Source organism: Falco punctatus (genome assembly GCF_963210335.1).
Source record: "Falco punctatus genome assembly, chromosome: 3".
NCBI lineage: Eukaryota > Metazoa > Chordata > Aves > Falconiformes > Falconidae > Falco > Falco punctatus.
In genome coordinates this window covers 29,275,617-29,299,302 of record NC_137582.1, presented here as the reverse complement: position 1 = coordinate 29,299,302, position 23,686 = coordinate 29,275,617, and the positions used below count along the sequence as shown (strand labels likewise).

The window sequence follows — 23,686 nt, the reverse complement described above, 5'->3', positions numbered from 1 at the left end:
GCCAGCAGCTTGTGTATTGCTTGTTACTTGTGTAGGGGGTATATGCAGTAGATTGTAGCCTGACACTGTTATGGTGTTAGCCTGTATGGGCTTCATATATTTGCTGTGAGGGTGAGATCATCATCTTTAAAGGATGGTTTTAATTTGTGTTGGTGAATCAAGTGGATACTGTATTTAAGGAGGGGAAAAAAGTATACTCATGCAGGTTGCTGTCTGCAGTCCAAATTGCTGATCAGAGAGTCTTTATACACATCGGTAATGTGCTGTGCAATATAAGCTGAAATATATTCCACAAGGGAGGAAAACGGAATAGGTTACATACGCTGTTCCTAAGTGCAATGAATATAAAACTCCATTACTCACTTTAAGCAGGTGCTTTTTATATGAGGCTTTAAAGAAATATAAAACTGCTGGTGAAATGATTGGTTTGTACAGACACGACTAAACTTCCAGTACTTTGACCAGATAAAGAGGCTAAAAATATTTCTACAAACGTTTCTTTAATGATTTCAAGGATTAAAGTTAATATCCTCCTGGTGTAAGAAACTGCCATTCCAGACATTAAATGTAGTGTTTCTCCTTTAAGTCCTCAGTAGTTGCATAGAACATTTAAAATATAAACATTTTTGTTAAATTTAGAGGACTGTGCTTTTAAGTTTGTATCCTAAACAATGTGTATTTAAATTTATGGGAGGAGCACAGTGATACCATAAAGAAATGCAGTGCAATAAAAAAATCTGAGTAAGAATGATACTCCAGATAGAAACAAAACTCATCTTTAAAGAGACTGAAATCTTGTAATTATGCACATGGTAAACTACATGTGAAAGGATAGCCTCAGATCTTTGTGGTGTTTAAAGCATCCTGTGCTCTCTGAGGAGGGAAATCATGGGGAGGCTGTGCAAGATAATACTGTTATACTGTATTTTAATCTTTTTCAATGTAATCTCTATTGAATTTTACTTGCCCACCCTGTCTGAATTACTGTGTTCTTGCCATTTCCTAATCCTTGACAGTTAGTGTCCCCAACAGCAATCTCTGTTGTCAATCTTTTAACCACACAATTGCTGCCCGCCTTCACCTCGCAACTGAAAGATTTTTACTTTTGCTTCCTGCACTATCCCCACTAACTCAGGAAACCAAACTGTTAATGGTTGCACCTTAGATGTTAGTTGGGTTTTTTTGTGTTCTTTTTTTTTTTTTTGATAATGCTGCTACTGAACACACCATTTTTTCAAATGTTTATAGGTGTTTGCGATTTCCTTACTTTTAAAAGAATTACTGTGTCCATCCTCTAGAATCCTCGTTTTGTTGACCTTTCTACTTGCCCATAACTGTTCTGTCCTATATGCAATTATCTCAAATTGAGCTTGTGAGAGATTTCGGTTGTTAGATATTCTGTCTGACAGCAAGCAGGTGACCAGGTGCCGTCTGTGTTACAGGGAAGCTCACAATCATGTGTAGGTCCAGGCAAGAGCCAGAGTTTCTTGTCTTGTGTAGTAGGTGTGTTACATAGCACTTTAAGGTTTGTGTCTGCTCTGGTGAATGAAGCTTTTTAAGGGCAGAGGAATACAGACCCATAGGAAACCAGTCTTTATTAGTTTCACAGTTGCGAAATAACTTATTTAAATAGATGTGTTTTAGAGAAATGAGCTCCACAGGTGAAACAGATGGTGATGAGATCTCAGATGAGCTCTGGTTAATCTAAGACTTCATTCTTTCATCCCACATTTTGCTGTCCTGGAAGGCTGTAGATGTCCTTTTTCTCTAGTTGCTATGCACCTTTTTAATAAAGGATGAGTTGTAAAATGCAGGCTTTATTCCAGAGCCTAAGATATATTGCAACTTATGCTTAGTGTTTTTGAAGATAAGTTATTGACCTTGAACTAGAGTTAATAGAAACTCAGCATAGAAAATGCACTTTGTTTGTTTTTTTTTTTGTAATCGTATTAGCATATATTAATGAGGGAAAGTGTTTTAATATAGTTTATGTAGTGACATTTTGTATGAGCTATTGAACTTCACCTCAGATATAGCAAAACTACTGTATTTGAAAGGGATAGAAGTCTTACATCTCTAAGACGGAAGCAACCCATTGCTTGTGCATGCTTCCAGCCAAAGGGTGTGTTACTAGTGGTGGAAACTGTAAGCTCTTTCCTCTGTGCATCTGTCTGTCTTTTTCAGGATCTTGCTTCAAATACTCTATGGTGAAAGTTTCTCAAGTTCTTATTTATCTGTATTTTGGAAGCATTGACATCCATGTCACTTGTAGCATTTATCTACTGACAGCGTATAGATATAAGAATTGATAGGATATGCTTTAGGAGTTAGAAATTCAGATTCTGCTAGTGTTTCTGTGTTTTATTGGAATACAGAAGTTACTTTAATGCATTGACTTGGGCTTCTAGCATTTGTCTCAAATGCTACAACTTTATCGGAAATGCAGCTGTTGAATTGTGCAGAAAGGAAAATCAATCCTTTTCTTCTTTTTGAACCTCAGGTACAGCAGCAGGAACAGTGCCACAAAAGCCACTTTAATCTTGTGTCCTGACCAGTGTCATGTTGCCAAATCTAAAATAATAGGTTCAATTAAATATGTTTATAGTTGGCGATGCCTAAATAGCCTGAGTGTTAGCAATAGTGAGATTAATAATAATAATTTGCCCAGAACTACACTTCTCACAGCAAGGTTGTAGAGCTATTTGCAATACTGTGTATGTTTAAAGGTGAAAGGTGGTATTCCTTCTCTAACTGTTGGCTGTTCAGATCAAAAGGAGCAGCAGTCAGGCTATGCATGGATTGTCTTTCTGTACCCTACACTGAGAGTGTTTCAGGATGGTCCTTGTCCTTTTGATAGGTTGTGGGTACTAAGTCTGTGAATGTTTGCTGGCCGGCCTGAGTACAGTGGGTAGAGTTCGGAAACATTTCCTAACTCTGGTGTATTTTCAGAAAAGTGTTTTTTTTTTCACCAGTAGCTGTTTAGTTCTTCTGTGAGCATTCAAAGTATCCAAATCACTTAAAACGGATTCTCATGAAGAGTTATTCAGAGGTGCTTCTGACCTAGAATGACTTAAACATACTATTCCAAGTGTTCCATGATTTCTTCTATATTAATTTTCAGTCTTTGAATCACAGCATAACTTTCCATTTGAAGTAGGATTTTAGAAAAATCAAGAAGTTTGTGGATTAAGGCAGATGGGGACCTGTATGAAGGCCTTTGAGTGGAGTGTCAGAACGGGAATGTAGCAACAGGGATTTGCCAGATTTAAGTGCCTCTCCCTGTAGGTGAAAGGGTATTGTTCTTTAGCAAGCTGGGAATTTTTTTTGCAATCTGTAAATCTTTGTTATTAAATGACGGTCCTATGCCTGTTTTAGCGTTTAGGAAATGGAGAAGCCTTAATTAGTTTACAGGCAGTTTAAGGATTAAAGTGCTTAGTTACTGATATTTTAATATTAATCTTCAAGGTGGAGACCAGTGTATGACTAGCTGTGTGCTTGGCCCTGAAGTCTGCTTGTGAAAATACTGAAAGTATGTGATGAGTTTAATTTTTGTGTAATGTGTGTGCATGCATGCGGCTTTTGCAGCTTATGTTTTGATGGCGAGATCAGTAGATACATTGGTAAATATTTTGCGTTGTTGCCCAAGAAAAAAGCAGCTTGACCTTCTTCAGAGAGTATTTCAGTCTGTCAATAACTGCTTTCACTTTTCCATGCATTTACTTTTCTTTGAGTACCATAGTTGAAGAGAAAATGAAAGCAGAATTATTTTTTAGGACAGGTTTCATTTAGGTGTGGAACTCTGTCACAAGAAGCTTAAGACAGAAGAAAATCTGTCCAATTTACATTGCAAAACAAGTCAACCATAATCCTGTTGTTACATCCCTGTTAGGTCTTGGGAGTGCGTGGGGATGAAATAACAGTTTCTTTGAATAGTGGTATGTAGACTGAAAACTGCTTGACACAGTTACAAGAAAATAATTATGATAATCAGAATAGCAATAGTAATGGTAAATAAAGCTGAATTAGGAAAAAAAAAATTAGACATGTCCCTTGACTCCTGCTTAAAATAAGCTGCCTGAATTACTGTTTTGAAGATGAAAGAAAACAGTAGCCTGTGAGCGTCTATGTTGGGGCTGCAAAATATAGTGACAGATTAAAAATGTGTAATTGTGAACACAGTAAAGATGTTTGTGGAGCTCCATCACAAAGATTTAGTTTGACTACAGAAAAAACTGAGGAAGTATTTATAACCTGGCTTCTACGTTTGAAAAAAACCCTCTGTTTTTCCAATTTAAAACAAAAAAACCCCCATTACCCACCCCGCCCCCCCCACCCCCCAAACCACAACACAACAACAAACACTCACACACAAAAAAAAGAGGGGAAAAAAATCCCCAACATAAAACCCTAGTGTTTTCCTTTCAAGTGCTGTGTGTGAGGAAGCACAGTGATTCAAAGACATGTTGAAGTTCCTATGCTGCTGCTGTTTTACTGCAATAAAGAACGTGAAAGCTCATGTTCCCCCAGTGATTTGAATGTGAGAAGTAGGACTGATGCCAGTTAGAGCTGGTCTTTATGGCTTCTATTATGTTCAGACTGCAAGGAGGAAGGAATTAAGTTTGGTTTTATCTTCAAGTTCCTCAGAAGTGTCATCTCTCTAACCAAGTCCAGTAGAGACTTTCCAAAGTTTTCACTGAGGGCACTCCTTAAGCAGGGATCAAACGCAAATGAATCTCTCTCGTGAAAGAAATGACATTTCTCTTATGCTTAGATTTTCTTACTAGCTTTTCTGTGTTAGTCATGTAAAACTTAAATATATGTTTCTGGAAAATAATTGGATTTTTTTTTTCTTGATTCCAGTAAGACTGAGGCCTAAATGTTACTTCATTTGGATAATAGCTCCTTGCTTTTATTCATGGATTGATCTTTTTACTGAGTTTGAAATCATTTTGACATGTATGTGACAGTCTTTTACTATACCATGTTGCCAAACCATAGTTTATTGGTACTTCATGCTTTAAATACTGAAATTTTTCCTTCTAAGGCTATAACCTAAATATGGGGAGAATTCATGTGGAGCTGCTTCTAGAAGTTTTAGTCATGCCTTATTCATTTCCTATTTCATATTTTGCAGTTCTCTCGTTTCTGATCTTTCTAAAGGATTATTTATTATATTTCAGGGGTTTGGCGGCACACAGTCCTGACTCTTGTCCTCAGAATCAGTACCACACCTCTTTTGCTGGTTTCCTGTCTTTTCTATTGATAAGTTTAGATTTTTGTCTGCTGGTTTTTCCATTAATCAATGCAAATTTACTTTATTATGAGCAAATTAATAGAAGATGTATTGGCCACTAGTAAAATGACTAATTGGGTCACTTTTTTAAAACACACCTTGAATTCAATGATTGCTTAGCATTAATTGACTTGTAAGCAGAAATGCTGGACTGATCTATAGAAACACAATTTTGACCTGTCTTCAGGCCTTAGATAGGAGGTTAATTCCCTTCTGGTTGCACATAGAACATCACTGAATGCAGGGACTTGGGGCAAGCTGCGTAGGTGGGTTATGTACATGGAGAGGACCAAAGCTATGACCAGAAAAGTTGGGGGGAGGATGTGAATGCCTGCTTTAAAGTGTGGGAGAACCTTTGTCAATGGTGTGATGCTTCTGTGCATGTTTGTAGAACAGAATGGCTCTTTGCACTTGGAGTTAAAATTAAAGTAAGTTAGTGTGCACAAGGTGTAAATTGTCAAGGCATAGTAGAATTTAAGTTTGAAAATCTTTATGCCTACTTTTGGGTTCTGCAGTATGGAAACAACAGCTTTTTAGGTCTTTGGTGATAGGTTGTATTTATGTGATAGTCTCAACTGAACTAGACTGATAACCAGCTATAAATGTGGTTACATATCAGGAAGGAAACACTTGATTCTTACTGCAAATAGAGCGAGATGTTTCCAGTATGAAAATCACGCAACTAAGAAATTGTCATTTTTATCTGGAAGCAGCCATAGCTTATATTTGGTGGAGACAGGTGTATGTATCTGTCTCCATAAAGTCTTTAATTACTGTGTTCCTGACAAAAATAATAAATTAGCTAAAGAAAATATGAGGTGTATGGAAAAACTACCATTGTTGCTCTCTTCTCCAGTTTTGACTACACTGAGCAACAAAGTCAAGTAAATCAGTGTTGCTTTTGAAAGTGTGATTCCAGAAGAATGAGTACAGCAAAAATTCTATTTTGTTGTCATCCACCTTGGAAATAAGGCTTTCTCATGCTTCTTTCACAGGACATTGAATTTGGGTAATGTTGCTGTTGGAAACGATAGATTTGGTTTCCCTGGTTCTTCTTTGAGTTCAAACTCAATGTCTTAACTAAAATCTCCTGAAATGTTTGTCTGAACAACACTATTATACTATATATTGAATAATATTGAATTTGTGGTAGTATTTGGAGGCATGGAACATTTCTAGGGGTTTTAACATCTTCCTGCTCAATCAATTCCTGAAGAAGACCCAACTTTGAAAAGTTTATAAACATTGAGGGGAGGGAAGGAAGCCTTAGTCTTCACTTGCTTAAACATTTGTTTGCTGAGATGTAAGGTGTATTTTCACTATGTGTACAACTGGTGAGACTTTGATTTTATAATGGTATTATCATAATGAAAGAGATAATAAGGAACAATATTTGGGAAGAACTGACATTACAGGGATGGAAACTGCAGGTAGTCAGAGGTCTACGTAGGAAACAAGGCTTCTTTCTTCTGTACAGAGCAGCTTGTCAATTTCACAAATTTATGAGGGATGGTTCATAATTTCCAAAAATTTTCAGGGACTGAAGAAGATGTGCTGTTTCTCTGTATTAAACATACTCGTTGTACATGGTTCACCAAAAGTCTCTAAACTTTCTGCACTTTGACAAAGAGACTTGTACCTAGGCAAGGGGAGTCACCTTAGGTTCAGGTGTTTGTTGTCTTCATGGTGAAAGTCTAGTTAGACATCCTAAGTTCCTTATTCTTTATTGTATGTGCTGTATAGGATTTTAATATTTAATAAATGGGTTTTCTGAGTATCCCTTGGTCCAGAGCTGTGATACCTGAGCAGAATTAATATTTCTTGCAACTTCTTCTTTATTACTGTGGTGTGCTGTGTTTATCAGGTGTTAAAACTGAGAGCAGGATGTAGAAAACCAACGTAGAAAATGAGGGCCATGATTATGCTGTGTTTTCCTAATGCTTTTTTATTTTCTTTTCAAATAATTGAAAACAACTGAGAAAGCGTTCGTCATATCCCCCTAACAGGTGTTCCACAAAGAAATAGCTTATTACTGCTATCAGTTACTACTTTGTATGCATTAAAAAATAATTGTTACTTATATGGTAACATATTGAGGGTTTGTAGGTTTCTTCAAGGCCGAGGCATTCAGCTTTCCTAGATTGCCATCATGATCCCTAACTCTGGCTGGGTGAAAAACAGTGCACTGGCTAGTTTGAGCTGTGCTTTGCTGACTGTCATACACATGCTGACTGGTCAGGTAACAGGAGAAATATCCATGCGTTTTCATGAAGAATATAGGAGATAAATATCTTTGGTAACACTGCCATACCTTGCTGAAATTCAATGAGTCCAGAAGTTATTTGCTGAGGGAGTAGGACTGAACAGAAACAAAGAGGAATCATGATCACTTGAAACTTGGTTCCTTGTTTTCAAATACAAAATGTATTTGTTACACACGTAACAGACTTGAAAACTTCTAGTCTTAATGCAGAGGGGTTGTCCAGGGTAATGCATCTAAAGGTGGACTCCAGGATATGGAAAATACTTAGCTTTAAAAGTACTTAATCTTACATGGTGAAGTGACAGAAATGTATCGGACATAACACCTTGTATTTTGAGGCATAAGAGAGTTGCTGAAAGATGAAAACGGCAAGAAGCTACCTGTTTTGAGAAGACTTGAAAGATGAGGGTCAGATTATGAACTTACATTTGTTTTGCTTTGACTGTGATCTTGGCTGCTACTGACAGTATTTTATAATCTTAGTTTTGGAATAGGGAAAAGACAGGGGAAAAGACAGGGTTTCCCCGCCCCCCCCCCCCCCCCTCTTTTTTTTTGGGTTTTTTTTTGTTTGTTTGTTTCCCCCATACAATAGCCTCTATTAGCACAAATTTATAGGAAGTATAAAGAGGCAGAGCCAAGACCAGGAAATGCCTACAGATACCCTATCTGCTTTTGACAAATTCATGCGTTGTGCCTGATACCACGCCTTAGATCAAAGAGGATTTTCAGCTTTAAAAGCAGCTTACCCCAGGCAAGACTGAGAACGAGGCTGTAGTCACAGAGACTAAAACCGGTAGTTGATCTTTCAGACTGAGAACTCATGGGGTATTGTAGTAGCAGGCACAGGAAAGGGTGGCAGCGAGCGTTTTCTCTGAGCCTGAAGCCCGCCTGAGTCACAAATTGGGCGAAGGCTGGGTATACCTTAAACACAGAAGACAGGTTGAATTTTGATGAGTAAGTATGGACAGAATGTGGAACCGAGTTTTCACATGGCAGTCTGGTTTACTGAATGCCATGTGTTCCTTCATATGCTGCTTCTCTCTTCCTACCTTGGAAAGTACTTTTTATTGAAAAATTATTTTATTGTCTTACCAGAACAAAACTTAAATATATATCAGGAAGTCTGCTTACCAAATGATTCTATATGCACTACCAAATACACTTCAGGGTTTAGGAACTCGAATAGGCACAGAGAACAAAGCAGAACTACTAGCTTTAATCCTAAATCTTCTGTTTCCTGTAATTTTTTAGGAATATTTTCTTACTGGTTAATATATGTTGAAGGTTGTTCTTTGCGTTATGCCTTCAAGTGATTGTGCAAAAAACTGAGTTCTATAAAAAAGGTATTCAGTTTCTTTAATGTAAGTATCTTGAAATACATATCAAAATGCTTTTAATTTTTTCTCTTCTGATATTCCGTAATACTTGCCTTGCATAATTATGGATTTCGGAACAAATGCTATATAATTACATATGCAAGAAAACAGTTCCATTATTATACTAATTTTTGCATAATTAACAAACTGCTGGTCATATTTGCTGACAAATTCCAACTGACTTTTGCATGAGGGGAAAAAACATTAAAAAAATGGTAACTTCTGTTAGGTTTTCCTTTCATACTACTTACAGTTGTTGAAACTATTTATTTCTAATTTGCAAGTAAATTTATGTATTTTTTTCCCGCTAGGCAGTGCAGTGCAGAATAGGAGGGCTGGCTCCCTCCACCCATGCTCTGGGGCTGTTTTGGGGGCTGCCCTTGGACTCTGCCAACATATCTCAGTCCTGACTTGTAAGATCCCCTGCTGCCTGCTGCCACGGTTCTAGGCAGCTCTTCAGAAGTGACTGCCAATAGCACTGGTTCCTTCCAACCGGTGTGGTAGTTTTCTGGTGTGCACAAATGGGGGCTGAGGAAAGACCACCAAACTTATTTCCACTTGTGACCTAAGGCAAGGTTTGAACTCCAGTTTCCGTTGAAAAATGGCAAGTGTGCTGTTGGCCTTCTGTGCCGTTCAGCTGCATGGATTTAATGCTTTATGTTGCTGCTGAGTAAAATGTTGTTGTCTAAGCTGAAAACAGACATTTTAAGATCCCGAAATGAAAGCGTCATAATAAAAACATGAAAGAGGGTAGTCGAGGTGGCACTTATAAAGTGAAAACAAAAGTATGTGTAGTGTATATATACATATTTATTATTCCAATTTCTAAGTGGCCTTGTGTGTTTTCCTCACAGTATTTTATATATATATATATGTATTATGCACAAATATTTGTACTAAAATGCCCATATACAGCATTCTCTCATTTCCATTTAAAAACTGTGAATCACAACAAAAATGCCATAAGAACATCTAAGGTAGATAATTAAAGTATAATTAAGTTTAAATGCCTTGGTGAAGGAATATAAAAATATTTAAATTCAACAAGCTAGTACATTTGCAGTTTTCTTTTATTAGGTGTGAAATCTAAGAATCCCCTGCCAACTCTTGAGGGCTCAATCCAGAATGTTGAATTGAAGTACTGCGGCACATCATTGGTCAAATGTGCCTCTGGGACCGTGGGATCAATAAAAATTTGTGCCAAAGCCCCAGGTATGTGCAGCTGGACCATGTAAAACTTTATTGCCTGTATAGGAGAATTGGCCTTGCTTTTTACAAGGAGAGTTACTGAAACAAGAATTTACTCATTGTTCCTATGAATCAGAGAGGTTTTTTTGTATTCTGTTTTGGGGTATTTTATTATTATTGTTAAGTGTGCCAGGATGATCCAGTCTGGCCCCAGAATAGTCAATTTTTACACTGAACAAAAAAATAAAGATACTGGGTTTTTTTCTGCTGGGACAAATACTAATCTAAAAGCACCAAAGAGGCTGGAATAACTCTGCATTTTTGTATTACACAGAGTAGTTGCATTTTGCTTTATTTGTATTGTAATTTCCGTGTATTCCTTTTTATTTTTTTAAAGTGTCATTTTCTATAAAGGTATAAGTATGTATTTTGCTTGTGAAGTTTTTGAGGGCTCTTTGGTAAACAGTTTTTAAATTTCCGTAATAAATTTTTTCACGAAGAGCATACAGGAACTTTTCCAGTCAATGTCTGTGATCTTTTCATATATGAAGGCAGCTAATATCAGCAACATTATAAAAATAATATTTTTAAAAAATCACCGTGAACTCAATTTAGAGTTAAATACACTAATTTTTTAAAGTTGGGATGGAAATTACTGTTGTAAAGAGAATTGATTACTTTATTTGAAATCCTCCTGGATGTAACGACATTTACAAGATAACATTAAGGAAGTTGTTTAATAGTTTGCATGAGATGGCTCTTTCTATTTCCTCTTTGAATTCTGTACTTACAACGTTAATAGCTGTTCTCTTTGGACTAGTGAATGTTTATCTGTTGAAAATTTATCTTGTTACAGTAAAAGCTGTAAGGAGTGTAATCTTTATCTTAGGTGATGGTGGAAAAGAGAAGCTGATTCCTTTAATTCAAGGCCCTTCTGACACCAGAGACTTACACAGCAGTAAATGGCTCAATGAGAGCAGAAAGCCAGAATCTCTCTTAGCTCCAGATTTGGTAGCCTTTACAATTCAAATTCCACAGTATATGGACTACTGCCATAATTCTGGTAAGTGCAAAACTCTTGTTAAGCTGGTATCGCATTACATTTTTCCTATCCAATGTAATTTTCAAAAGAGGGGCTTGACATGAAATGTACCAAATGCCAAAGTATCTTTTTCACATACTGCAGACATTATAACTCTAGCTCGCTGTGAGACACAAAACCTAAAAGCAGCGTTTTGATGCACGTGTTCTTCAACAAGGAATGTTTCATTGACTTTGGTTGCCTTTCATTTATACAGAAACTTTTGTTAACTTTCTTTGGCGGGCAGGATCCATGTTGAAAATATTAGTTTTATTCTTTCTTCCCTTCATTTGTTGAGTTCAGCTTCATATATGGAAGTTGACATACTGAATTCAAAATGGTTCATATAAATTTGCAGGATAACTTATAATTATAATTTTTTATTATAAAATTTGTTAATAATAAAGTAATTTTTTAAATGCTACAGAGCACACATTCGATGTCATCAAACTTGGTGTCGTGGTGGATTTAAATGAAAAAAAAGTTAATATTTACAGAGTTGTTGATTTTGTGGGTGTAAATACTCTTACCGGACATTCTTATGGTTTCTTTGGGCTTTAAACAAAACATCGGTCTGTTTTGAGCAACATTGATAAGGATGAGGTGTATCTGGTTTAACGTAAGTATAATGTAGTTTGTGAAATGCACACAAATCTAGGTTTTGCTGTCAGTATGGTGCATTCTAATGATCATGCTTTTGTGGTTTTTAAAAGTTTATCCTGTTACAATGTGAAGAGTGGAATCAAATACAGGGAAAAACCCCAATATTATGAAATACAATAGTAAACTGACAAGCGTGCATGCTTTTTTTGCCTGTAATTTTTTTCATGTGTAATGGTTGTTGAATGTTATTAGTCTGAAAAGTAACAGTGAATTTATTACAGTCTTTGTAATTTTTATGTGCATATGTAAGCAACATTTGATTCTTATGCAAAGTAAATATTTGTAAGCACTGTGCACTCCAGCAGTTGTTAGGTTATTTTTTCAGTAACTGTACTTTATGTTTCTTGGAGAGCATCATGTTGGCAATGTTTATGGCAATGTTTTTATAACAGTTATCTTAAGTTCCTGCACCTAATACATTACTGAAAAGAAATTAATGATTCAAGTCTCTGAATTATTCACATCTGTTTTTTAAAAACAAGAATCTGTTGCACCTGTTGTGTCACATAAGTAGCTTTTAAATGTTTATATTTGTTACTTTCATTGAATATTATGTTTTCTGCCCTTTTCCAGGATTTTTTCAGTTTAATTTTCTGACTTCTGTCTTAGAGTATTAATTACATTTTAAAGGAGCTGTGCATAGTTACCTATACTACAGAATTATTGTCTTTGTTACAGGTCACAGTGATTTCATACATTTTAGCTCATCAATATTATGGAAAGTCCAGTTAGATAGTAGAGTACTTGGTAGGTTGTGACACGAGATGCCCATAATAACTGGGGCACTGACAAATGAAGTGCTGGCCAGACTCACATGCAGGGACTTTGAGAGGCAGAAAATTGGTTTGTATGAGCTACCTGTTTTGTAGAGGGATGGAGATATATTTTTTTATAAATATATATATGTATGAAATGCTAAGATTTTAGAACTGAAAATTTACTGGACACTTCACTCACCCCCATAATGCCTCAGGAAAGTTGTATTGAGTGTGTGCAGTCAGTGGTAGTTGCTAACGTGCATGCTCAGACTGTAGCTCTGCTTTTCTAGATCTGTAGGGTGGCACCTGTGACTGACAATTTTTAAAAATATAAATTAAACTAGAAACATTAATGTTTAAATTAACTCAGGTTCTGTACAAAGGATGAGGGAGTTAATAAAAGCCTTTGCTTTCAAAGACTTGCTGAAGGAATTGAGGCAATTAAATACAGGAGATATGGCTATCCTTTTCATTATGACTGTGAAAATTACATGGAGAGAAAGCATGAAGTGATTTGAGAGCATAAAAATGCTTTTGCTGTCAGTTGCAGTCACTTCTGGGAATTAAGAAAGCTATATTGGATAATTTGACAGCAAATTCAACTTATGCCTCGGGATTAAAAGGGTTGTTTAAAGCTGTACTACTGGAGATGATTGTGCAGTACTGAAGTAGTGCTATTTGAGCAATTTATCCTAATAATTTTGGATACGATGTTCTGGAACAGGACTTTGAACTACAGAGAAAAGCTTAGTGCAACCTGCTTGCAGAAAGAATGAAAAAAGCTTTCCAGGAGGGATGAGAAAAATCATCCAGAAGTGTTCATTGTTACCAGATCACTGGAGATAAAGGCCGGGGTTGGCCAAGTCAGATAATTCTGCAAAGTACATATACAGCTGTGTAACTGATGCTCTCAAAAAAGCTAAGGGGGCAGCAGTTACAGCTTGGTGAAGACTGAGTTAGTTGTCACCCAGCACTCTGAATCCTTGTATATGGGGGGAAATAACTGAGTTTATCGGAAAACTTTGCAAACTCAATGTCAGTGGAGCTGCTGGTCATACTGTGCAGTAGGGCAGGGGGTGCACTGGAGCTGTACAAAGCTAAAGGGTTGCAAATTAGCCACCTCCATTAAGACTGAGCAATATAATTTCTTTTTGTGTGTAAAACCAAGAGAAACAGTTGCAGGAGAATTTCTGGGTGCTCTGGAAGAATCTTGGAACACAATGCCTATGCAAGTGACTTTTGAAAATGTATTGCTTATACAGAAATGAGTGAAGGAAGAGTAATTAATTTATTAGGCTTCTATGAAGTTGTATGGGAAATGGCTTGGTCTAAAATCAGAGCAGTTGTTTGGATATTAAATGCCAAGGAGGAGGTTGTACAAATGGCATGAGGGGTCTTACCAGGGTATATTTACTCGGAGAAGGTAGGGACCTTTCCTCCTGCCCTTGTTAAGTCAGCAACTGTCTACTGTCTTGTACCACTTGAATCATTTAATCCATGGTTTCCACGATGGTTGTGCATCTTCCTCTTACTGCTTGTTTCTAGGCCCTGCAAAGGCTGAGGGTGTATTTGCTATTTAAGTGGTAAAGCATTTTGCACTAGTATTTTATGTTGTGCTCCTTTAGTTATTGCTGCTGAAAGGTAGAGGAGAAAACCCCACATGGTTCTAGTAGTGCCATACTGCATTGAGTATAACCAGCAAAGGGAAGAAAACCTAGAAAATGTAACTACAAAAAGGGTTGCATTGAAGAGTATGATGTATAGCATATACAGGCAAAGTGTCATGCATAACAAGTGCATATACTGATTGTTAGTTAGCATGGGTGTTTTACTGTTTGGTTACACAATGTGTCATTAGCACAGTGGAAAACTGATCCACTTACGGCAGAGGAAGTATTTGGGGACAAAGAATAAAAATATGATTTTGTTCAGTCCTTAAATACAGATTTGCATGCTGGTGCTTTTAATTTTGGGTACTTTTGTTGTATGAAAAACTGCCCCAGGTATCTGTTTGCATAGCTATAAAGACTGGGGAGCATATCCACTGGTTTTTATCTAAACTGCAGCATATAAAATAAATACAAGAGAGGAGATTATTCTATTACCCCAGGGCTTGGGAAGGTCTTCTTACTGCTTCTCTGAAATAACCCTGGCTTTATTAACCCTCAGAGCAAGCTGCAGACCTTGTTTGTTTCACCTGGCCTTTCAGAGAAATAGGGAGATTTCAGAATGAATGCTGGTGTTAGTATTTAATTATAAGCAGCTGTTAAATAGATGAGGTGAGCTGATTAAGCTCCATTTGGTTTGCCATATTGAATAATCAGAGTGTATGCACAGCCGGTATATGGAGAGCTTTACATATATAAATCAAGAGGAACTGAAGTAAAAAATACAATTAATAAAGTTTTTTATGAGATAAGCTTAAATATTCAGTAATGCAGCAGTGAAAGAAGGGAGTAAACAAAAGTACCTGTATTAATGTCATGCTTGTATGTGATAAATTGATACACCCAGGGGAGCAAAGTAAGAGTGAGAAGGCTCCTCTGGTTTGTGCAAGCTGCATGAAGGCTGAAGAGCCAATATTCAACTTTAAAAGATAGTATTTCTTATTTAAGTGGTATTTCCCTTAAACTTACAAAGATTTTTGGATTTTTTTCCTCCACTATCAATATGGTGTAAATTTAGATAAGATCATGCAATTCTTCCTCCCACTCCCCCCACCCCCAGGAAAAAATAATTTGTGAATTGAAAATATTTTTAAGACTGGAGAAATCATAGCGTTGACCATGAAAAAAGTGCCATAAATATAACAGCAGGAACATTTTTTTTCCTATCATAAACCAGCTGATTTCTATCTGTTAGAACTTATTTGAAAGAAGGTGAGAGTTTTTACATATGTTTGGTTTTATTCATATACACCTAAATGCCCCCAACTCCCCCTTTCTTGCAGTTTAAAAAACCTGTTATTGACTTTTTTTGTAATTTAATTTTGACTGCTTAGACTGGGGACACTGCAAAGCCTGGATTTTAAAGCTGGAACAATGGTAATTTTAAGTTCTCAGTTCCAATATAAGTGAGTGCTTGTGCTAGTAAATAAATAAAAAACCCAAACAACTTGAAAAGAGAATTCATAAACTAATTTGAAGTATTTTAGAAAGACTTGACTCAATGAATGAGTAAGAATGCTAAATATATTGGAGTAATTAAAGACAATTCACATTTGTGGTTTGGGTATAAATGTGTAAAAATTATACCCATCTATCTTATTACATTTCCTTTCCTCTCCCTGAGGATTTCACTATGTACTTTATCTGTAATTGTTGCCAGTTTTCTATCAAGTTCCCACTGGGCTTCTGGTGCAAAAAATCTTATCCTCTCGATGACAGAGCTTGCCTGAATGATTTCATGCTCTTAGCATTTTTGTTCACGGGAATTAGGGGCAGAATGTAACTGCAGCTGAACACAGCATCTATTTTTGTAATTTTGAAGTTTAGACTCTGTTATTGGAACTAAATGAAGAGATGCAGGTGTTCTCCAGTTCAAGTCCTTTGGGATTTTTTGATGGTAGATGCTTGAAAAGAAAATGCATGTGTTTCCAGAGTCAAACAGCAGCTGTGGACAAGGATTTATGTTTTTCTCAGAACTTTGGGATTTCAAAATGTTACATTTAATCACACGCACAGAAAGGAGAGCAAATGTTAAAGATGTTACATATAAAACTAGGGGACTGATCTTTTTACCATACCAACTAGTTGTGGGAATAGAGGAACAAAGTGATCTTTAATCTTAATATGCACAATTTCAAAAGGATTATGATAGTTGCCAGGACTCTGGTCTTTTGAGAACTGTGCTCTTGCAGCACACAACATTTATATCCTCTTAATTGCTTTTAAAATCTGGGTTATTCTCTTATTTTGTCTTGGAAAAAATTAATGCTAATAGTGTAAGTTACTGAAAACAGTATTAATGTAGTCATGTTGGAGTAAGGTGAATTAAAATTCAATTTTAAGTATACATTTCTAGAAGAATTTTTCTACTAGTGCCCTGTAGTTTTCAAAATCGGATTAAAAATAGCAGTTCAACTGCCTGACCTGTGAGGCTAAACTTAGAAATTTCCCAAGTTACAGAACTTGTGGGCGGAAGTATTTTGTGGTAAAGCAAATTCTCCCTGCCTTTCTTTCTCTTTTAGGATGTTGAAATTAGTTGATGGTAGTAAACAAAATGTCAGACATCTTTTAATTTTACCAGAAGTTCAAGTGGGAGACAGTACTTGGTGGTACGGCCAAGCAGTTCAGGCTGGGAGGTTGGTGTGGGGGAAGAGCAAGGTGGCAACAGTGGTAAATGCAAGTTAGTTAATACCTATCTGAGAAAGTGAAACCCTCTTTTTAAGCGCATTTAGTCTTCTACATTTACCAGCTTGCGTGTGCTCCATCCTCCCTCATTACCCTCACAGTTCAAAATGTTGTGGGCTACAGCTAGGTTAAGCATCAAATATTTTTCCAAACCAGAATCACCTCTATATCTGCTGTCTTACAAAGATCCCAACACTTACTACTTTTTTCTAAGAGATAAGTAAATTTGTCCTCAAGTGCAGTCTGTTACTGTACTGGCTCCAATTATAAATTGCATGTCCATGGGAGTAGCATCAGGGAGGGACATACTCTACTATGGTAACTAGATTAACATAATTTCCGGTGGGTTGCATAATTCTGGCAACCAGCAGTGAGTTCTGATTATAGAAAGGTAATTGTGCAATGCAGGAATAAGGCAGCTTGTTCAACTTCCCATCGAGTAATTCTGCAAATACTTCTGGGCGAAGAGGTTTTTTTTATCTCTCTGTTTACATTGCATTCAGATTCTCTCAATATGACATAAATCCTTCAGCAACACACGTACCTTAGAATTCCAAAATGGTGACTAAATATTGATTTAGCTTTGTAAAATTATACTTGCAAAATTGATACGTAAAAAAAAATATATATATATAAATTAAAAAAAAATATGAAAAAGCTGCATTCTGTCCTATCAGTTGTTAGGAAGTCAGCCTGTGTAATTAAGTTCCCTGAATATATTTCTTCTTTTTGTCAAGCCTGACTGACTTTGAGATGTAGTGTCCAGCTGCTCAGCTGCACTATGGAAGCTGAGTAATGTCTTTAGCCATAGAAGTGCTTTTGCCTTTTTCCAATTTCTTTTCCTTAATAGTATCACTGAAGAGTTTGGTAATATGGCAAAGTAAGAACAAAGTTTGAACATTGAAGATTGGGACTCAACTCTAAATAGCAGGAACCTGAGACATTGCACTAGGAAATCTCTGAAGTGAGGGATTTGGAAGGTCTGATTCTCCTCTGTTTATACCTTTTTCTTTAGAAACTCATTCCCTGACTTATTCTTTGAACTCAAAATAAGTGTTGTGCCTATAGATAGTATACTTGATCTTGTAGTTCTTGGGACAGGAGGTTGTGCTTCGGTACTGGCAACTGAAGATTTGAACACTTGATTGGTGGGTAATATGGGGTATGTGCACTTTAAAGTGTATGAAAGAAATCTCCCCATCTTGTCTTTAAACAGCACATAACCTAGAAAATTCTGTAAAAGTAACATAAAAAGAGAGTTGCTTAAAAAGCCTTTTATTTTTTTAAAACTTGAAACACTTTGAATATATAAAAGTTAGGGAATGGCAGGTATGAGATTATTTCTGCTACCTTTATTTTGCATGTGTGTTCCATAGGATCTGTGTTCACTTCGGCTCCACTAAAAAGTCGTATTTAAAACTTCTGGTATGAAAAAAAAAAAAAAAAAGTAAATGTGGATTCAACTGATAACTTCTGTTTCAATCACAGTGTAGGATAACGTGGCTATCCTTCATATATTTATGAAAATGCATTCACCTTTTCTACTTCCAGTCCTGTTTAATATCTTTATTGATGATCTGGACAAGGGGATTGAGGACACCCTCAGTGAGTTTGCAAGTGACGCTAAGTAGGGGGAGTGTGTTGCTCTGCTGGAGGGCAGGAGGCTCTGCAGAGGGATCTGGGCAGGCTGGACCGATGGGCCGAGCCCAGTTGTAGGAGGTTCAACCAGGCTCAGTGCCGGGCCCTGCCCTCGGGTCACAGCAGCCCCAGGCAGCGCTGCAGGCTGGGGCAGAGCGGCTGGGAAGCTGCCTGGGGGAGAAGGCCCTGGGGGAGCTGGGTGACGGCCGGCTGGGCATGAGCCAGCAGTGTGCCCGGGGGGGCAAGGGGGCCCACAGCGTCCTGGCCTGTATCAGAAACTGTGTGGCCAGCGGGAACAGGGCGGTGATCGTCCCCCTGTACTCAGCACTGGTGAGGCTGCACCTTGAATCCTGGGTTCAGTTTTGGGCCTGTCACTACAAGAGGGACGTTGAGGTGCTGGAGCGTGTCCAGAGAAGGGCAGCGGAGCTGGTGAAGGGTCTGGAGCACAGGTCTTGTGAGGAGCGGCTGAGGGAGCTGGGGTGGTTTAGTCTGGAGAGGCGGAGGCTCAGGGGAGACCTCATTGCTTTCTGCAGCTGCCTGAGAGGAGGCTGTAGGCAGGTGGGGGTCGGTCTCTTCTCCCAGATAACAAGTGACAGGACAAGAGGATATGGCCTCAAGTTACACCAGGGGAGGTTTAGATTGGATATTAGGAAAAATTGCTTCACTGAAAGGGTGGGAAAGCACTGGAACAGGCTGCCCATGGAGGTGGTGGAATCGCCATCCCTGGAGATGTTTAAAAAATGCGTAGATGTGGTGATTAGGGACATGGTTTAGTGACGGACATGGCAGTGCTGGGTTAATGGTTGGACGTGATGATCTTAATGGTCTTTTCCAACCTAAATAATTCCTTGATTCTACTTGTGGCATGTGGAGAAGGATTTTTCAGCAAGGTGACTAGATATTTACTGATGATTGCAGAGAGTTTTGGAAACCTGACAGGCATAGGCTCTCAGCTATTGCTGGTGCACAACTTTGGATATTTAAATATGGTTTTAATTGAGGCAATATATGTTGGCCAGCATATTGAGATAGCTCCTACTTATTTTGAAAAAATGCCATGTTTCATCTTTAACTTCCATTTGGATGCTTCCCAAACATGGGCATAAGGGACTGTTAACTGTTTGCTTTCAAATAATGTTTAAACTGTTTCCAAGTTTTATAATGAAATTATATTGCTCTCACTACCACTTTGGTGATGTAAATGATTCATAGAACATAGCTATTTTCCTGTAGTGAAATGCTAAATAGATATCACTGAAAATGATGTTAAAATATAAATGCATTTTGACTAGGTCATTTTTTTTAAAAAAAATTTTAGTGACAGTGATTAAATAGTATTCTCCTGAACAGAAGTGTGGCACAAATGATGAAACCCAGCATTAAATGAAGTATTTCCTTTTTTTTTTTAATGCAGAAACTAAGATCTAAATATATATTTGTACCTAAATAGATTATTTTTTTTTATCAAGAGATTTTCATGTTTCAGCTCTGTAATAGATTAAAAAAAAGCTACAGGTCACTCCCAAGATTCCAATGTTCTGGTTATAATACACACAAATGTGCTAAAAGTTTCAATTGTATGGTTTAGGATGCAGTCTTAAATACACAGAGTGAATAGTCAACCACATTGTCCCCTTCCACCAAAACATTACTGTCCTGAAGTTCCCACAGAAGTTCCTTTACGTGTTAAAAATAGTCATTTGTGATCACAAAATAAACTTGTGCCATTATTAAGTGACTGAATAGTTGTTTCATGTAGAAAGCAAGAGTTCGCAGCCAGGATTAGACAAAGCAGGTTAGAATCTTAGCAGTTTATTAATTTTTTTTTCTTTAATTCAGTTAGATAACCCCAGTGGTGAGCACCAAACTAAGACATATACCTATAGCTGCCCAAACCGAAAATTATTTTGGACAGATTATCTTCAGGGTGTCTAACTTTGGAAACATTAATTTTCTTTATGTGCTATGAAGCTTCTCAAAAACAATCTGTATTTTTATCAAAAATCTGCAAATCATATAGAAATTAGTACTGCAGGAACCATTAGTCACTTTTAGACCATTTAATCACTTCTGTGCTGTATGAGCCGATTTCATTTTCCTTTTACCTGTGCACTGAAATAGAAGTAATATGTGCATGATACTCGTGTATGTACTTGTTGTGTAAGGTGGCAGAAATACCGAAAATTGATACAAGTAAATCAGTGCATTGTGAAACTTTTCAGTTCTATTGAATAGTTAAAAATATCCTACTTATATGTCAGCATTTAGTGTTGCAAATCTGTATATAACAGCAACTTCAAACAGAAATACTGTATATTTGAGGTATCCTCACATTCTCAGTATCACATGGAGTACTAAATCTATTTGAGAATGCCGTGGTAGGATTATAGTGGAAGTATCTTTTAATTCAATAGCTAAATAGTTTAAATTCTTAATCTTAATGTGATTTACACTCTTCAGTAGAGGAAAAGGCATTTTGAAAAGGAAAAAAAAAATGTTTTTCTGAAGTGTCTGAGAGAGAAGATTCTAGGTGTTGCTCTGATCTTGCAGCTGGTTCAGTTAGGACAGAAACTATTGCTAGACTCAAGTAATTTGCTGACTGAAGTCCTGAGTTTCCATTCAGACAGTCTTCTGCCTCATTGTTAATACTGAGCTCCATTTTACACCAGAGCAAATTAATGCAAAGTCTAGTTTTCCTAAGTGTTTTCCTAATTCCCGATGTCTACTTCATCTTGAAAATACAGATCTGGAAAAAAACCCACCAAACCACACGTGGTTCATTCTCCAGGAGATTTACAGATTTGATCCTTTATGGTTGCAAGCAGAATAGCTAATCATTTTTGGATTGTACTATCTGAACTTAATGAGAAAGTTGCATGGTTATGCATGTAGGAGTGGGGCCCTGACAGTGAGAACTGAAGAGATGTGGAGTCACAAAAAAATGTCCTTATGGTTGGCGCAGTAAGAGTGTGCCTGCATCTGCTAACTCTTCCACTCTTAGTCCATGTGCATCATCTGTTTCTGTACAGCTTCTTGGGCCATTTGCTGGCATCAGTGCCAGGCTGGAGAAGTAGTTTTGACTGTACTGCCTCATGTCCAGAAATCTTGGGAGAATAGTTGGATGTAAAAGGAGTCAGGCTGATTGGAGTTTGAGACACATCTTTTTGAATTCAGTGTTGATAACTAACTGTCATGCCAGAGGAAAAAAAGACCATGTTCTAATAATATGATACAAACCATAAAGGGAAGTAAAGTATAATCTGAAAATTGTTAGATACCAGAATAATCTGAATAAATCAGAGGCTGACCGCCTCTTCCCTTCTCCCCCCACCCTCAAAAGTGCTTTTTATTTCTGGAGTAAAAACCACTTAAACCATACAGAAACATTCCTTAAATACAACATAAAATATAATATTAGATCTGGTGATCATAGGGATTATTTTCCCCACCCAAAATTGAAAAAAATGGACATTTTGTAAATAGAAACAATTCTCATTGGAAAAACGAGAGCACGTATGATTGAATCTAATGAAGCATTAAATACAGTATTCGGCCCAACATTAGTGAGCAGGGTTATGCAGTGCACGTGATGGATTATCATCTCTGAATAGTATTCTTGTTTTCTGTGTTTGTCCATGGTATAGAGGGTAACCCGTCAGATGTATTTAATCATCTTTTAAATAAACTGGATATATTTTCCTGACTGGGCTTTGAATAAATTATATATACAGTATATTTTTTTGTTTAGTATAACTATGTTCATGTTTGGTTGTCTATAAATTAAAGGAGGATATGAATTCTCTTCTCTCTTTAATTTTGAGCTCTCTTATAATGTCCCTGCTGTGATAAGAGGAATTTCAGTATGGAGCAAACCTGTTCTCTAGGTTGTGACGTGAAAATTTAGACAAGAAAATGAAATATGTTCAATATGTCTTTGTCATATTTGAAAGATATTTCAGCCCAAGCCCTGGATTAGTATTTTTCAGACATTATCGCAAAATAGTTGCTTTGTACGTTTGATAATAGTCATTATTCAAGAATAAGGTTAAAATGAATCTATTACATTAAAATTGTGGTTTAAAACCAACTTTTGGAAAACTTGATGGATACAAATTAATTCTCAGTATATATAATTTTCTGAAAACAGATGTGTGTATTTTAAAGTGCACATATCAGTCCTTTAAGCAGTTGCATTTCTAAACTAATGAAATAAAACTTCAGTGCAAATTGCAATCAGTTGATAAAATTTAATTTAAATCCCAGGAAATAACTAAGGTGTATTTGATTGTGTTTTGGAGTTTTGAAAACAGTTGTAATAAATGTATATTTATACTCTTCATAATACTAATTACTTTTCATGTCACAAATTTTGTAATAATTTGAAGCCAATAATACTTTTTTAATTTCTTCACTGGTAATGTAACACAGAGTAAGTATAAGCCTGTGAAAGGGATGACTTAACACAACTGTTGATGCACTTTGAGTGAAACATCTTTATCAAGTTAATACAAGAAGCAGTCATGCCCTACTTGAATTACTCATTTATACTGGCTGAGCAGCAGCCTGGATATGGACTTTGAAATCCTGGGAAAATAGGATGCATGCATGCATTCAAATGTCTAAAGTCTTTGCTTTAGAGCAGCTGTAAAATGTTGAAGTGAGATGTCAGCTACTAGCTGTTGCCTACATTTTTAGTCTGAAGGGAGTTATGCTCATTTAATTGCTAACCAAGGTTAGTATTATTGTAATCATTGCATCCTCATTTCAAGACTTTCTATTTTCAAGAGCGATTTGAACATTTAGGACCTAAGAATCAGAATATTTATCTGCTTTCTGCACAGATTATTCCAACTTCATTTTAAGACCTAATTCGTTTTATTATAATACATAGGTTTTTCCTCTGACTGTTATTATGCTTGTAATGAGGCAGTAGTAATCCTATGGATTTGTAAAATATTCAAATAAAGCACATGTATGCGTAGCAATTTCAAAAATGCTACCTGCATACTCACTAGAGGTATAAGAGTATAATAGCTGGTAAAAGCCATGTATTAAAAGAACATCTCTCTTTGCA

The 23,686-nt window shown here is 36.7% G+C and overlaps 1 protein-coding gene across 10 annotated transcripts in view; it reads left to right on the top strand.

Moving 5' to 3' along the window:
• Positions 1-23,686, top strand: part of VPS13B (vacuolar protein sorting 13 homolog B) — a 477,951-nt gene that overhangs the window by 141,583 nt on the left and 312,682 nt on the right. For all 10 annotated transcript variants that reach the window (XR_013926946.1, XR_013926947.1, XM_080380100.1 and 7 more), the window contains 2 exons: positions 10,010-10,144; positions 11,010-11,183. Coding sequence is in view for 8 of the 10 variants with exons in the window: in XM_080380100.1 (XP_080236226.1) it covers positions 10,010-10,144; positions 11,010-11,183 (309 nt within the window). In the remaining 2 variants the exon portion in view is untranslated. The remainder of the gene's footprint in view (positions 1-10,009; positions 10,145-11,009; positions 11,184-23,686) is intronic.